General features: G+C 47.3%; 1 protein-coding gene across 4 annotated transcripts in view; it reads right to left on the reverse strand.

Annotated features, from left to right (window-relative positions):
• LOC119464465 (uncharacterized transmembrane protein DDB_G0289901) overlaps positions 1-17,135 on the reverse strand; it is a 67,581-nt gene that overhangs the window by 24,509 nt on the left and 25,937 nt on the right. Inside the window, exon 5 of one of the 4 annotated variants that reach the window (XM_037725456.2) lies at positions 8,351-15,361. The exons of the other annotated variants lie outside the window; for them this stretch is intronic. Coding sequence (XP_037581384.2) covers positions 14,826-15,361 — 536 coding nt within the window. The 3' untranslated portion in view covers positions 8,351-14,825. Of the gene's footprint in view, positions 1-8,350; positions 15,362-17,135 lie in introns of those variants that run through there. 4 annotated transcript variants of the gene reach the window in all.

A 17,135-nucleotide genomic window follows, 5' to 3' on the forward strand; every position in this document is an offset into this window, starting at 1 on the left:
TAGGCAGAAAATAATCAGATAGTGGCCGCACCGAGGAACTTCACTGAGTCAGAAACTGAAAAGCCACTGCTTCAAAATATTTGCCGAATAAAGAACAAAGAGCAAAACACACTAATCCTGACTGAATTCATAATCGCAAAGCTTGGAATGCATATTTATCCCCGCTTTTAGAAGAAGCACCATATACACTGCTTGCGCCTTTTGGACGTAGCTTAATCAGCTGCGAAAGCGCTTTTGCATGTTCTCTGAAGCTGCAGGTGATCAAAGCTTCGTGTCGTCCACCTAGTCACCGTCTACGATATCTCCGAAAACAGAGGTTTTCTAAGCCGCGCCGGCGTCATACTCTTCCATTGTAAACAAGGAGGCAACGGAGGCAGTTGAGGCAAGCAATGGACGCGTCTCCACGTGATCAAATATGGCAGCGCCCACGGGATCGCCGCGAAAAGGGCCAATATCAGTACGAAACCAGCAAAGCAGTGCATGCAGCTTATATGAAAAACGTAAAGACCATGAAATGAATAAGTTGAGGACAAATATTTTGATGAATCTTTGTCATTCAAGAACCTTGTTTACATTTTTCTACATATGCAACGGCCAGGAAGAAACCTCAATGATGCCATCCCTCGTTGCAATCGATTGCGCAGGAGCAGCTGTAATTCGTCGTGTATTGTAATTACACCGAGATAATACTCGCACCAGTGAGTACAAATAAAAAGTGGGAGTTCTGCAAAATATATATTAGATATGCGAAGATAGAAGGGAATACACAAATGCGAAGATACAACTCGCTAAAGGGCAAAAAAAGAGTCGCTGGAAACAAAGTTCACTGCTTGTATACACAAAACCTCGCAATAAGATATTTAAGAATACGTATGAGTCTCCAATAAATCTACGTATTTAAGCTAACGTCATGTATATAATGCGTCAAATAAGACAAATAAACATGTTGCTCAGTCACAGATAGTAAACTTTGCGCACAGAAAGACAGATGATCTAGGCAAGAACATAACTATGATCGCAGAAATCGTGATATGTACTTGGGTCATGCAGTGGTCGCGACAGTGCCATGTGGGTAGAATAGAGGAATAATGCATAAATCAGTACTAAAATGTGTAATTTAACTGCCTACACAACGCCAACAATTATTCTGCACCCTCCCCCCCCCCCCCCAAAAAAAAAAGGAGGCTATTCCTTCGTTTCAAAAAAGAAATAAAAGCAGGTAGCTGAAAATGAAAGAAAAGGACAAACGAAGGCCACAGATGATGCGGTAAGTTGAACTACCCAATATCCGAGAGTGTTTTTGGTGAACGCCGCGTGGGCCGGGCTTTCAATGAGCAAGGTCGGTCAAAATTGGTTATAGGTATCCTCGTAATTTTTGTATTCGCGTGATAATTGTGATCATGATGCTAACTGCTAGAATAAACGGCGAAAATTTCTGCGGTTTTAAAAGTCATACGTTTTCATAATTAAGAAGTTATGGACCTGAAGGAGCAGTGCTTTTTAATTGCATTGATTTTCGCTGCTTCGCTATCTAAAGGACAAACTTCTCTCGGCGGGAAAGTTGAGCGAAGCGGTCAATGACTTCGGACACGCTGATGCCGACGTCTCTGTGGGTGTATAGAAGCGCCAGCCTAACCATGCGTTCCACAGACATTGTAGAGCGCAAGTAGTTTTTCAGTAAACTCTTGTTAAAAAATATTCTCTCTGCGCTGGCAGTGGTGCACTGGAAGGGTGACTAGAAGCTGCAGCAGCATTTACACATTTACATAGAACCTGCTGTCGCAGTGAGAGATGGGCATCTATTCCGGTGCTAAAACCTAAAACACTCCCTTGATGTCGTTGGCATACTTGTTTAGGTACCTTGCAGAAACAGTAGGCTGTTCGATTCCAGCGATGTCCGTCGTTTTGTCAGGAACTATGGAGAAGCAGCCTGCTTTTGAATCTATGCTTTCTTTGATAATGTCACCGCAAATTTCTATAATTTGGTTTTGTGCGTGTGGGCTTAAATACGAGGCCATACTCGGGCAACTTTCCAAATGGTTCTTCAGATACATATCTCCACAATCAGCTCGCATGCGAAGAAGCACTATGAAAATACCTGTATTTTCAGCAGGGGCATTGCTTAAATCCATAGGGCCCCTGTCCCTGTGGCCACGGAGAGTCAGACCTTGTCGCCCGCAAGAAAACGAAATCCTCAGTAATAGGCCGTTCACTTTCTTCTGTTTTCTCATATTTTACTTTGCCTGCCCTGGTCCAGCTGATCAATCACATTGGGCACGCTTCCTGAAAATGTTCGGAGAAAATTATCAGCTGCTAGCTGACAGTCACGGTGATATTTAGTATTTGCGTGTGGGTGGGCGATTGCGAGCGCGCGCTTCCATTTATGGAACGGCTTGGACACGAGCGTTCCAGTGCGCGCATGTTGGCCCAATTTTATAAGAACATTAACCCCATAAAGTTCTCGAATTGAAATCTTTTAAAGCATGCCTTTTGAAATGTCAGCGCACCTTTCGCGTCAAAAGTTTATGAGAACTTTATACCCATAAAGTTTCGTAATTGAAATCCATGCGCTCCGTTTATTCCGCGGCCGCTGCGAGATGCCGCAACGCGCCCGCTCGCTATCGAAAAGCCGTTGAAAGTTTGTGCTCGGATGGGGCTCCTTGCGTTACGTGACTCCAGGTGCAAGGGCGTTGTCACGAAATCTAGCCCGAGTTCGCAATGTTCGTGCCGAAATGTCTTTTCGAGCGTGAAAAGGACATTGTAGACAAAAAAAAAATTGCCGCGTATCTGCGTGCTTCGCTGCAAATGTCGTCGAAAGACGATAGTCTTCTGCCGGCCGTACTACATGAGTGCTGGTCTGATCCGCGGCCACCCGTGATGCTGTTCTCGTACCATTTCCGTCCTGGCATGATAAAGGCAATGGAGGTTTGCTTGAACAGATTTAATTTTACCGCATTATTATTGCGATAGCAATTATATGGACACTCAGGACATATGGACACGCCCATATGGACATATGGACACGCCCCATCAGCGCCCCCCCCCCCCCCCCCCTGGCTACGCGCCTGGCGCCCGGCCTGAAAGCTTCAACGGGAACTTTCGAGGGGGCGCCGCCGTCGACTTGGTTTCGCAAGTAAAAAATAAAGAACAAAAACAAGCGGTTAAGGAGAGGAGATAGCGGTACTCTTCTGAAGGTAGAGGGGTTTTTTCGCGACATCACATGGAAGTGGAATCCTCTGCTACTTGCAATTTGTACGAGCTTCGCGAGCCAGCAAAACCAGCGCAGCAGTACGCGATAACGAAACTACTGAAACGCGAAAGCGCGTGCGGCGCAGAGCCCAGCGAAAACGAAACCTTTCGACTACCCGCGCCGATGTTAAGGGTAATGTCATTTAGTTCTTTTATTGCGATAGCAATTATATGGACACTCAAAAGCAGATTTCTGCCGTCGGCGTCGCCGTCGCCGTGAGGTTCCGTATGACGTCATTTGGAGAAGAAATCGTCGCCGCGCGCCGAACGCTGTATGTGCGAGTGAAAGGGCGCGAGGGGCGCGTCTTTCACGGGGAGTGAACGCACGGCGGAGAACAAACGCGCGTTCCGCGCCGTGCTCGCTTAAGGGCTGCAGAAGTAGGCGTCTCTTTTCTCCTTTACAATCACCATATATGTAGAGCAAACGCACCTTCTTCCGACGCGCGAGAAGCCGTGGGGGAGGGGGAGGGAAGGGAGGCTACGTTTAGCTGCGGCACCAAGTGCCTATTTGTATCACAGGCTCCGGCAACAGTCACCAACGCCGCACGCATTTTGAGCGAACGCGGGCAAAACGCCGATGGCGTCGACAACAGTTCTGCGTGTTGCCGATGCTGCTGCATGTCCAAGTTTATACAGCTCATAAAGCTAATATCATTACTCCGTATAGCTCTCTACAAGTTTGCTATCGCAATTGATGCTTCGCCTTTCAGGTGAAACTGCGACCACTTTTTTTTTCTAAAAATTGAATAGAACAGGACAAGTAGCATTTTTTTTTTCGTCTGATAAAGCTATACAATGATGTTTTTTCTTTTTTTTTTTTTACGAGTGGTTGAGTACTAGAGACTTTTGCCATGCGCGTGAACGATGAGTGAATTCTTGCGCCATGGTTCAAGAGTCACGTTATACTTTCTTGTATTGGGCAATGAGAAGTGGCGTACAGCGTTTCACAGCGTTTGAGGACATTAGACTGCTGTGGAACAGTCGTATGGTGTGTAAACTTTCTGTGGGAAGTGGTGTGCGCAAGTATTAGTGCTAACCAATTCCTGCTTCATTAGGAATCCTACGTTGAAGGTAGTATGAAGATCACTGCACCGGGTGTTGTGGAGCGGTCTTTCTTTTGAGAAGAATGCACATTGTCATGATTCAATTATTTAAAAAGATGAAGCGAAAAAGTTTGCGGATCCCACGCGCTGCGCACAGGGAATCGATGCAAGTGAAGCTTAACTTCTGTACTGCTTACTCTGACGATAATTAGCGATGGTGTTGATGGCGGATGCTTAATTTATACAACGTTTAGTCAAACACGAGTGTCGAGTTGATGTTAAACGTTACCTTACGTTCACGTACCACTGCTGCTTGTCTGCGTAGTACACTGCAGACACACACACAGGTAGAGTTGCATGAGGTGGTGGTGTGCACCAGACTCATAACCTCTGAGAGGGTTGAGCATTGTGATTGCCTCACTTTGCAAATCGCATCGTAGCAGAAGTACAGTTGAACCCGGATATATAGAACCAACATAGATTGAATTATTGTGTATAACGAACAGCCATAAAATCTTTAAAATTTCTGTATAAAATTTTACATTGAGAGCTGTATATGGCTAGGCGAAACCAAAAACTGTTCGTCCCATGTTTCGGTAAACGTCTCCATTGGCTGCGCCATCAATTACGTCATTCTCTACGTCGCACCCAAGCGCGCGCGCCATTTGCAGCGCCGTTAGTGACGTCGTTAGCGAACGCGTTCCCCCCATTGCCACGTTGACGCTGCCCTGCCCGCAACGCCTCTTCCTCGATTCGCCGTTGTCGCATGCGTTCGATATCTCGAGTTAGCTCGGCGTCGTGGTTAGCAGCATCCGCCCACCTTAAGCGCTTGCGTTCTAATAGAAACACAAACACGTAACCAATAATGCAGAAACGCTTCAATACAGCGTCGGGATTATGCCACTGCTAAACACCGGGGCCGCACGTTTCAGCTTCGCTGGTTAACCACCTGTACGGAGTGCTTGGGCGTTTTAGATGCGAAGCATCTTATGGTCGGGGCATAGGAGGCTATGGGTCGGGGCATAGCCTCCTATATTTTTTAAAGATATAGGAGGCTATGGTCGGGGCTAGGTCACTCCCTCCCCCCTCCCTCCGCCGTGCGGCATCCACACCCCTACTGCGCATCCCCCTCCCCCTCCTCTCCGGATTGCGCAACGAATGGCAACACCTGCGGCTCCGCGCGCGATAATGCGAAGCAGCTTAGGTTAGAGGCGCGACGGTAGGCGCCCCAGAGGCATCGGCAAGTCACCAACGCCGCGAGCGTTCGGTATGAACGCGTACAAAACGCCGACGGCGTCGACAACAGTTCTGCGCGTTGCTGGTGCTGCTGCATGTCCGAGTTTATACAGCTGATGAAACTACCTTGAGTCGACCCCATGGCTGCTTCGCATACTACTCAGGGTTCCCCTACGGAAGATGGTGTACTTTTTTTTAAATTTTATATACTTTTCTGTGATCCCTTCCGATTCTATATAGCCGGGTTCGACTATATTACACTTTAATTGAATGATGGGGCTGGAGATGCCAAAACCACAATTTAATTATGAGGCACGCCGTAGTGTCGGACTTTAAATTAACTTCGACACCAGGTGTCAGTGGCGCACCGACGGGGGGGTGTCAGTGGCACCCCCCCAACGCGTCTAGCCCTACCAGTCCAACGTGTACCTTCACCACTCTGTTCACACTTTCATTAGAATTCAGGAGGTGGCTTGCAGTCGCATGTTACTAAATAACCAAAACGCTCTATCACTGCCTTTTATTTATTCATTCACACTGAAATTACTTTGAGCACAACGGTGCAGAAATAACCATGCTTGGTGTCATTATTATAATTATCAGGCATTTTATTTGCTGTTGGATTCCTCTGGCTAAAGCAAGGAAATTGCATATTATGCAAAGTGCTTGCTGCCCCCCCCCCCCCCCCCCCCTGGCAGAAATCCTGGGTGCGCTACTGCCAGGTGTTCTTGAACATGGCCATAAATCTAAGCGTACGAACGTTTTTTTTTTTATTTTATTTTATTTCGCCCCTGTCGAAATGCGGCTGCCGCAGTCGGGATCAAACCCGCGACCTCGAGCAATGCCACAGCCGGAAAGCTGCTATGGCATGCACAGAAGTGTTAATTTGACATGCGACCGCTTCCGTAGTGTCGCCTAGACACTACGGTGCGCTTCAACTAATCCGGCTCTGCTTCTGCACGCCCTATGCAAGGTGTCCGCTTGACCTATTCGCATGGTGTTTATTTTTCAGAAATAGCAGATATATGTACCGTACCGTACCTTGAAGTTCAATTTATCCCTTGTGCCCGAAACCGCGGTCGCGTCACATTTGCCCTACACCTGCCCCCCTTCTTGTATGGGAACTGCAAGCAAAGATTGGCAAGGCTGTTATTCCCTCCTTTCGCGACGGCGTCGTACGTTTCTACCGATTCTATGCCCCCTCTCCCATTCTATCCAGATTCCCTGTAGACTTGGATGTTAGTAGAAAGGCAAGTGCTGGAGTTTCGGCAATGCTTATGCGGGGAGGTGTCGTCACGGATAATTAGAGCTGTCAATAGGCTAATGTGGCTGCACCCAGGGAGCTCCAGAGCGCATTGTGCACATGCGACGCGATTGAAATAACGAAATGAGTTTCTCGCGTCACCTTTCCTCTCTGCCACGGTCCTACCATGTATATGCAAGCTGTGAACCACCCCCCGACGCCGCATGCAAGGAAACAGCAGCAGCAGCAGTGCAAAAGTCGAAGCAAGAGGCAAAGAAAGCTTCGCTTTAATATATGGGGCAGAGGTAAAAGAATAGAACCAATAGACGTGGCATATATTAGCGGATCAAGGGAGGACACGCGAAGTTGAGAGCGCCAGAGCAAAATGCGTCAAAGAAGGAAGTCATAAAAGAAACCGCGCAATGACAGAGCAGGAGAGGCAGGACACGTAGCAGAATCAGACCCACAGCCTAGAACAGTGAGCGAAGTGGTCTGGCTGGAGTCCTACATCAGCCTGGCGGCTCGAGATCACCGTTGGCAACCCTCCAATTGGACGACGTGCCTCAGCTCAGCAGCTACGCACCGCCGGCTTAGTAGCCACAACCAGGAGCACCTGCAGCAACGACCTGTCGGCACCTTCAGCACAAGGCCGGGCACCCAGCTCCTGGGTCTACGCTTTGTAGGCTAAACACACAGGTTCGAGTAGTCCATACAGTTCGGCCCAACGTCATTGCCACTTTCGGTCCAGGCCGGCTGCTCCGACGGAACCAGCGATGCCAGATCCCTCGCCACGAAGTCAAGTCCTGCTATGCGACTTCAAAAACAACCGAGTCGGCTGAACATTACGATGTCGGCGCAATTTGCTTGTCGTGAGTCGGCTGAACATTACGATGTCGGCGCAATTTGCTTGTCGTTCTCTGTGTATTTCATCTAAGCAATGGTCTTCCAGAATTTAAACAACGCTATAACTTCTATGAATTCTCGGTAAGTACACCAGGGCTTTTTTTACTCTTGTTCTTTCTATTGCTCTCAACTAGTAACTTGCAGCACGTGTAGCGTGTTTTAGTTTTGTTCTTAGTTGTATGTAGGTGGGTATATTGTATCAGCTTATGTATGTTTCGAGCCTCGTTCCAACGCAAAGGCTCCTCATTATTCATAAGGTTCCTGCGTCATATACACCATCAAGAGACCATGGCACTGATGTGCTTTCTTGAAGCAGACCGTTCCTTGAGCAACACAGTTCACTAGGTCATGAAAGTCATATGTGCTCTGACTAGCAAGGTCGTTTAGAAAAGGCGATTGCTAGCAAAGAAACAGCAACAAAGTAACGGCTAGAGGTCTTCTGCTCCTATCTTAAAACTGATCAACAGCTAGCCTTCTCACATTGCATCACAACTCAAAGCACACCGACCACCTGTGTCATAGCGTGTTGGACGGTTCTGCTGTCTAAAGTACTTGTATACTACCTTAACTGCACTTTTTCTAGCACTTCCGACTAAATAAACAGCCTCATACTGAAAGGTGCAAATGAACATAATGGTGAATCATCAGAAGGAAACAATGATGACACATTCTTGAACCTTTTCAGAATTTGGTTATATTTTCAATGTGTAGCATGTAATGATGCTGCAAAATGCTTATTTCATCAAGCAAGCTAGCAAACAACTAGTAGAAACACCCCTTCCACACCTTTATTTCAAAGCACAGATTATCATGCTGAAGATTAAAAACCTTGTTCCCTCTTATTACAACAGAAAAATAAATACATACAGAACGTACAATAACAAAGCAACTTGAAATCATACAAAATGGCATCTCCGATGGTCCACGATGTCAGATGTTGTGCAGCAACAGAACAAGAACCACAATTTTTGTCACCAATGACACAACTGAGCAGCAGGAACAAGTCCCATGCAACGAATAAACTGGGCCTCTTAAGGTATGTTGCCACCCTTAAAATGATGTTTTTTTTCAAAAAAATACGAATGTTATTTTTTGATAATTCAAGAATCTGCAGACAGTCAGAATTGTGGCGCAGAAAAAATTACGTCTCTACCCAGTTTTGTTCAAAAGTTATGTTGTTTTTTATAACTGCCCGCACACCGCTCTGAAACCGAAACTGACATTACCTACAAACAAAACCTACATTTCGATCATTAAAACAAACTTATCGTTGTGCTGAAATACGAAGGATACTTTTAGATGAGTTTGTTATGAAATATTATAAAGAGTAATAAAACTAGGCAAGGGTAATTGCTACCGTTTTTTATTCAAATTGCAGAAATTGCCACATGGGGCACACGACTTCGCATCGTGTTATTTACACTGCTCCCGCGTGTTGTTCTGCCTTTTTGAAAGTTATATTTTCGTCACTTTAAGTGTCCTAGATGTTAAAATATCTATGATAAGTATTACGCCACAGTAGCTTGCCTCAGCAGCGACCGAACACACGTGAAGAATGCCAACAGTCAGTCGACAGTTGACAAAAAACAAGCCCCCCCCCAAAAAAATACGGCGGGCTATAAAACGATATAAAGGTGAACTCGTGGCAGCTAAGATGGGACCCACCTATGAGCCTGGTGGGTTTTAGCCTCCCACAGCCTTCCCTTGATGTATATTGTGTTTGGAAAACTTCACTCTTGTTTTTTTTTTTAACTTCATGTTTAGTTGTTTTTTGTTGCACAAAAGCTCGTAACTTTTCAATAAACCTATATTTTTCAATGAAACTTCTCATGCTTCTTCGCTCAACACTAAGCTGTGCAATGAACTAGGATTATAGAAAAACAGAATAACTTTTAATGTTATAGAATTTCAAATGAAATGCAACCAGCTGAAAATACACAATTTTTGTTTTTTGGCTGTAACATACTTAATACTGATGAAAGCTCAAAGATCCTAGTTCATTGCACAGCCTACATATACACCTACATTGCTCCCAAGCCATTTTATTTTCGTGTGGTAGGATTGGCAGTTATGACCCTTCGCGTGATGGGCGTTTTTTTGGGTAATTTTCTCAAGAAAGTTGCAATCAGTTTTAATGTTTTTTACCAAACACCCTTCAAGGATATTTTTAAACAACCCTTCTGAAGGCAGACACAAAGGAATCAGTTTAGGGTCAAAATATTGCTACACGCGTGTGGTATTTGACTGTTTGAACGAGGCGCGCGGGCGCCATCACTCGAGAAAAGAAGAGGAAGAACGAGCTGGGCTCACGCTGTGAATCTAACCGGTCAGCGCTGCAACCGCTGTTGTAAATACAACCTGTAAATAGTTGCTCGTTTTACTGACTCGTCCTTCGCGTAACACTTGTGGTGGAGGTGGAACGTTCCCCGATCCTCGCCACGGAGCTCCGAAGCGGCCGCACCGTCGTCTTCTCAGCCATGGCTTCCGATGGAAACACCCCGTCGCCACCTACACCTGTGGCGCCTACCACAACGTACGTTACGGTTCCTAGTCTCCGTGATCCTGGGACAATCTCTGCCCAAAATAGCGTTGACGTCGACGACTGGCTCAGCATGTATGAAAGTGTTAGCCGAAGCCACCACTGGGACCCTACCATTATGCTTGCCAATGTGATCTTTTATCTGGACGGGACACCGCATGTCTGGTTTCGCACCCATGAGGTTGAGCTATCCAGCTGGGACACTTTCAAAGAGAGGCTTCGCGACCTATTTGGCAACCCGTCAGGTCGCCATCATGCTGCACGAAAAGAGCTTGCTACCCGTGTCCAGTCGACAGAATCGTATGTCTCCTACATACAGGAAGTGCTCGCGCTTTGCCGGAAAGTCGACGAGCACATGACCGAGGTTGACAAGGTGGGCCATATCCTAAAAGGCATCGTGGATGACGCCTTCAATTTGCTCGTCTATGACGACGTTTCTACTGTCGACGCCATCATCAAATGCCGCCGCTTCGAGGTAGCCAAAAGCCGCTGCTTTGTCCCACAGTTTTCCCGGCTCCCAAACACCCCTGCCACGTCTTCTTCCTCCGCTCTTCCTGCCACACGACCTTTTCAAGAGAACGTGACGCGTATCGTTCGCCGTGAGATTGAAGCGGCGAGTCCGACCCCCCTTCATCCACGACCCCTCGACGGTACCTTTGACCCGGCGGCCCCTACTATTTCCGTTATACAAGTAGTTGTGCGGCAAGAAATTGCAAACCTTGGCATCCCTACCGCCTGCTCTGTCTCCCGACCTGATTCGGCACCCATTCCTATGTCCACCACCTTTAACGACCAGTATTTCGCTCCCAGACCACGCAATCCTGCTGAATGGCGAACCCCCGACGACAAACCGATCTGCTTCCGCTGCCACCGAGTTGGTCACGTATCCCGCCACTGCCGCACCACCTGGATGCCACCGTACTGGAGCTCATTCCCTTCTCCTCGCCGCCTGTACCCTACTTCTGATGCCCCTGACAGCCGCTCAAACGGGCGATCGCCGTCGCCTCAACGCCGTCGCTCCCCGTTACCTCAACCTCGCCGCTTTTCCTCGCCTAACTGCCTGATTACCCGCAGGATGCCTTGAAGCTCGACGGCTCATTACGTCCCATGGTCGCTCCGGACCTCGCCCCTGACCAAGCAGCCGCCCTATATCGCCTTTTGCTGTCCTACCGCGACATATTTGACACTGACAATCGGCCACTTCGACAGACGTCCCTTGTTCAGCTTCGGATAAACACTGGTGATGCTGTTCCCATTCACCACCGACCGTATCGTGTGTCCACGGCAGAGCGGCAAGTTATTCAGCAGGAAGTTAACAAGATGCTCGCCAAAGGCCCTTGTTGAGGCCTCGTCGAGTCCTTGGGCGTCGTCGGTCGTGCTCGTCAAAAAGAAAGATGGCACGTGGCGTTTCTGCATTGATTACCACCATTAAACCAAATCGCTAAAAAGGACGTTTACCCTTTACCACGAATTGACGACGCTCTTGTCTTCACAGTGCCAAATACTTTTCGTCCATTGACCTTCGATCTGGTTATTGGCAGGTTTCCGTCGATGAGCAAGACCAAGAAAAGACCGCTTTCGTCACTCCAGATGGCCTCTACCAATTTAAGGTTATGCCGTTCGGTTTATGTAATGCCCCCGCCACGTTCGAACGGATGATGGACTCTCTGCTTCAAGGTTTCAAATGGTCAACTTGCCTTTGTTACCTCGACGACGTCCTTGTGTTTTCTCCTACATTTGAGACGCACCTTGAGCGCGTCGCAGCCATCTTTGACGTCTTCCGCAAGGCTGGGCTCTAATTAAAATCATCGAAGTGCCACTTCGGGTGCCGACAGATTACAGTGCTCGGCCATCTCGTCGATGCTTCCGGAGTACAACCCGACCCGGATCTGGCACCCACCAGTGAATACGCACTTGATGCTGTCGCCCGCGCTGCCCACGCAAGGGAAATTGCCCGTGACCGCCTTCTGATCTCCTAGGAGAGTCAAAGGCGTTTGTACGACCGGCGACACCGAGACGTGCACTTCCCGCCTGGTTCTTTGGTGCTTCTATGGTCTCCGTCGCGTCAGGTTGGCCTGTCAGAAAAACTGCTGTCTCGTTACACAGGCCCCTACCGAGTGCTTCGTGCCGTGACTCCCGTCACCTACGAGATCGCCCCTGACGCCCCATCTGCTTCCCAGTCCAGCGATATTGTGCACGTTACACGACTGAAGGATTATCACCCTCCCAGTGATGACATTTAGACGCTCCGGGACGTCGCTTCTGCAGTCCGGGGGATTAGGCTACACGCGTGTGGTATTTAACTGTTTGAACGAGGCGCACGGGCGTCATCACTCGAGAAAAGAGGAAGAACGAGCTGGGCTCGCGCTGTGAATCTAACCGGTCAGCGCTGCAACCGCTGTTGTAAATACAACCTGTAAATAGTTGCTCGTTTTACTGACTCGTCCTTCGCGTAACAATATAAAAAGATTTCCAAAAAGGTGGCGACATACCTTAGGTAAATGTGAAAATATAAGCAGGCCATAAGGCCGATTTCCCCGCTTACATCGAAGAAAAAAAGGCCTACTAAAACACCAAGAAACAATACCGTAAAGTATGGCAGAATATACAAATTCATTAGAGCAGAATATGCAAACATATATAAACATGTACTTCATGCAAATGTGCACAAGTCAGTGCAGAAAACGACGGAACGAAAAGACAAGCACAAGTGCTGTCCTGGGTCCTTCCTTTTTGTGCTGCTGTCGTTTTCTGCACTGATTCAAAGAAGGCACCATTGGCGACTTTTGAAACACATGCCATGAGGTGCCCTGTCATACGAATATCAATTGTCATTTCCAACTAATGATGTATCTTGAAGTTAACGCCAGTATTCCTGTACGCTGTCACACTCCAAAACTTCTGTCATTTGAAGCTACAAGAAAAATTATGTTAGAGTTACACGTGCCAAAACCACGGTCGATTACGAGGCAGGCCGTAGTGGGGTACTTCGGAATAACTTGGACCACTTTGGGTTCTTTAATGTGCACCTAAATCTAAGTACGCTGATGTGTTCTTATTTCGCCCCCGTCGAAACACAGCTGCCGTGGCCGGGATTTGATCCCGCAACCTCGTGCGCAGCAGCTCTACACCTTAGCCACTAAGCAACCACGGCGGGTGAATTGAAAATAGGAATTATACTATGGTCTGAAAAGAGGGAAAAATTGTGTTATGCGTGCTTTTGTCTAACAATTTTTTGCAATAAAAATTGCTTTGAAATGTGTGATCTTTTGTTTTGGATGATTTGTATAAACAACAGGCATCAGAAGCCAAGTGAAGCCAAGCCCAATATACAAAGTGTGGTCAACAAAGTGGAATGCATGGAGAGACAATTCAGTTGAGAAGAGAACGGCGCTTACATATCACTGCAGCTCTCATGTGCATGCAAAACAAGCACTGAAGCAAGCAAGGACCGCTGACTCTCTAAACCGAAGAACAGCAAACAACTTGAAGAGCAATGAGGGCGTGTTGGTGATCTTTAACATACCTGGGGGCCAGTTAAAGATGCCTAAATGGTCAAAATTATTCCGGAGTCCCCCACTACAGTGTGGCTCATGATCAGCAGTTTTGGCACGTAAAACTCCAGAATTTAAGGAACAGCAGCTGTACAACCTGGTATGGCAACAATAAACATGGCTACATGGCTGTCTAGCTAATGAATCGAAAGCATATTTTTCCTAACGAGCACTGTGATGTACAATAACGTCAATTAGTTAGCAATTAACGTCGTGCGGTAAACGTTACATTTAACCCTTTGCAGTTTGTCGGGCACCTCCTGACATGCGCAAAATATCCGTTCCTGTCCGATGTTGGGAAGCACACAACACACGTGGGTGCTCGAGTTTGCCGATTTTTTGGGTTGGTAGCGAGAGCTTTTGGGAATTTTCTTCACAATGTCTCCAGATGAGGGCAACCCGATCTTTTTCTTTCCTCCATGCTTGAAGGAAATGTTGTGCGATTTGCGGCGTGAAGCGCCGACAGGATGGCGACGTTTTCTGCACATGCTTATTACAGACGAAACTCACGTGAGTTGAGTGAATCAGATGACAATTTGGCACTGTGGATGCATATATTTAGCCTTCAGCAAACGTCCTCGAATGAGAACAATTTAGAACAAAGCAACACTAAGGACCCTACCGATACTGGCCTCCACAAAGGAAATGATTTTGAGCGCTACGACAAAGCGCTCAAGTACTGTAGAAAGCCTCAGGATCCAATTTTCCTAAATAAATTACTTAACATGTGTTAGTCGACCCAAGTACATTTTAGGCTTGCTGTCTAACGCACAAAATGGTTCCTGAGTGGAACCACAAATCGGGTAAATGTGAATGACCGGAAAGCGTTAAGGCATTAAAGAAAAATGATCCATTGGGAATGAAAAATAGGTCCATGACGTCGAAACTACACATTTAGTTCAAAATTCAACATGAACGAGTTCCCCAATCCGATTATACTGAGAATTTATATTCCCACACATCATTGTTTCCCTAAGTGACAGCAAGCAAACATAATTTTTGAACGAATTGAATTTCTTGGAATTAACGAGGGTTTATTATCACTACTACACCCGAAATTAAAAATCCTGCTTTCGGAACGCCCGTTGTTTTTCAGCTGCCTTCTCATTTTCAACGTTTTGACGACTGGTATTCTGCCCTTCTATTTCCTCTGTCGGTTCCCTATTGGTTAATTTTGTCTTACTCGTTCCAGATCCACAGTCGCACTCTCTGCAAGTGTATCTCCCATTTCCTTTTTTTCTGGTCCCACTGGCGCCTTCTGCCTTGTCTCTCTCTTGGGTTCCGGCTTCACTTCCTGTATCGGTTCCATCACCAGTCCCGTTTCCCGGATTTTTCGCTTGTTTGGTCTTGCTAACAACACCAGTGAAAGCAGCGCCAACGCTGCCAGCTACCAGTGCAACTGTGGCGTTTCCAGTGGCTGCCAGTCCCGCGGCTCCCGCACTTTGGCACAGGGAAAACAAGCTGCCCTTGACGATGACACCCCCCAGTGTCGCTTGGTAGCCAGCAGCCAACGAGCCCGTTGCTACTCCACTAGAGGTGAACCCAAGACCAGCCAAAACAAAGGGTGCTGCAACCACAGCAACAGCACCTGTCACTGCAAAAAAAAAAAAAACGAGCAGTTGGTGCTCTGCTGGCTCATCAGTAGACAGTTTCACGCAAGACAAGAAGCAAAAAGAAATGTTATATCTGGAGTTAAGCACTTTTCAAAGGTAAAACTTAGAAGGATCCTTTTAGCTTAATCGGAACCCTCCTTTGTGGTATACATAATGCACCGGCCTTGTCAATTGTTGTGCGTGGCAGAACTCTGGCCATCAGCACTGTGTAGACCCTTGTTCTGCTTTACTCTAGCCTGCAGATGTACTTAAATAACTCTTCGCTACTCACTTGAGTACCCCTTCTCTAAATATACAGGGCAAGCTCTTTGCACCCATTTCTTGACGAGACAGTGACGGGCATATTACTTTCCGAACGACTGTCGCAATTCGGCTGCCTTCTTATTTTCCAAGTTCTGACAGCCTGTCTGTTTCCTCTGACACTTTTTTTTTGGTTCTCTCGGTCAGCTTAATCACTTCCCTTCTCGGTTCTTCATCAGTTTCTCCAACATTTCTTTTTCTTCCCGATTCCTCATCGATCTCTCTGCAAGTTTCTTTTCCATTGTCTAGTCCATCTACTTTTCCAGCTTATTGATGCCTCCTGTGCTGCCTCCCTTGCCACAGCTTTATATTGTTACCATGTGCTGCTCGAGACGAAGCTGAGGACAGTATGGAAGACGACGACGCTTTCTGATGTTTTGCGGTTCAGTTTTCCATCTTGTATATTTTGTATGTCAGCTGCCGCATTATAAATATCCTGTAAATATATTTTAAACCCCTTTCCCCGTAACATTTTGGTGGAGGTGCGGGTTCTCCAAGACGCACAAGGGATTTACGCAGCGGGCGCTCCTTGGCTGCATTGACAATGCCAGCTCAAGGCGCGAATGCTTCGGGCACGTCGCAAATTGCGCCCACCGTTATCCTGGCACAACTGCATGACACTGGCACCTTTTCCGACTGACGATGAAGACTGGCTTCAACTCTACAAACGGGTGAGCGCGAGCAATCACTGGGACCAGACCATCATGCTCGCTAACCTGATATTTTACCTTGAGGGAACAGCATGCGTCTGGTTCGAGACCTACGAAAAGGTACGCACCAGCCGAGACCTGTGCAAGCAAAATTTCACTGATTTGCTTGGCAAACCTGTTGGCTGCCGGCGTGCTACGCAGAAAGACCTTGCATGCCTAGCTCAGACGTACACCGAGTCCTATGTGACATATATTCAGGACATGCTTGCTCTTTGTCGCAAGGTTGACGAGAACATGCCGGAAGTGGAAAAGGTCGCGCACATCTTCAAAGGAATTGCAGATGACTTATTTATGCTCCTCGTTTTCAAGAACTCATCGACAGTGCAGGACATCATTGTTGAATGCCGCCGATTCGAAGAAGCCCAAAGCCGTCGTATTGCATACAACTTTTCTCGTCTTCCTAATACAGCTGCAACATCTGCCTGCGAGGCCCTCCGTCTCCCACCTGTGCCACCTGCATCTGACAGCATTGCGCCCTACGTCCACCGGGAGATTGAAGCTACATCTCTTGTTCCTACCCAGGTTCGTGCCCCAGACGATTCCCACGCAACAATATCCCTCATACAAACCATTGCACGGCAAGAGTAGGCCAATGTCGGCGCCTTTGCCACCGGGGGTCATGTTACCAAGCGCTGCTTGAGACGAAGCTGAGGACAGTACAGAAAACTATGACGCTCTCTCATGTCGCGCGGTTTGGTTTTCCATCTTGTAGGTTTTGTATGCCAGTGGCCTCATTATAAATATC

Source organism: Dermacentor silvarum, chromosome 9 (genome assembly GCF_013339745.2).
Source record: "Dermacentor silvarum isolate Dsil-2018 chromosome 9, BIME_Dsil_1.4, whole genome shotgun sequence".
NCBI lineage: Eukaryota > Metazoa > Arthropoda > Arachnida > Ixodida > Ixodidae > Dermacentor > Dermacentor silvarum.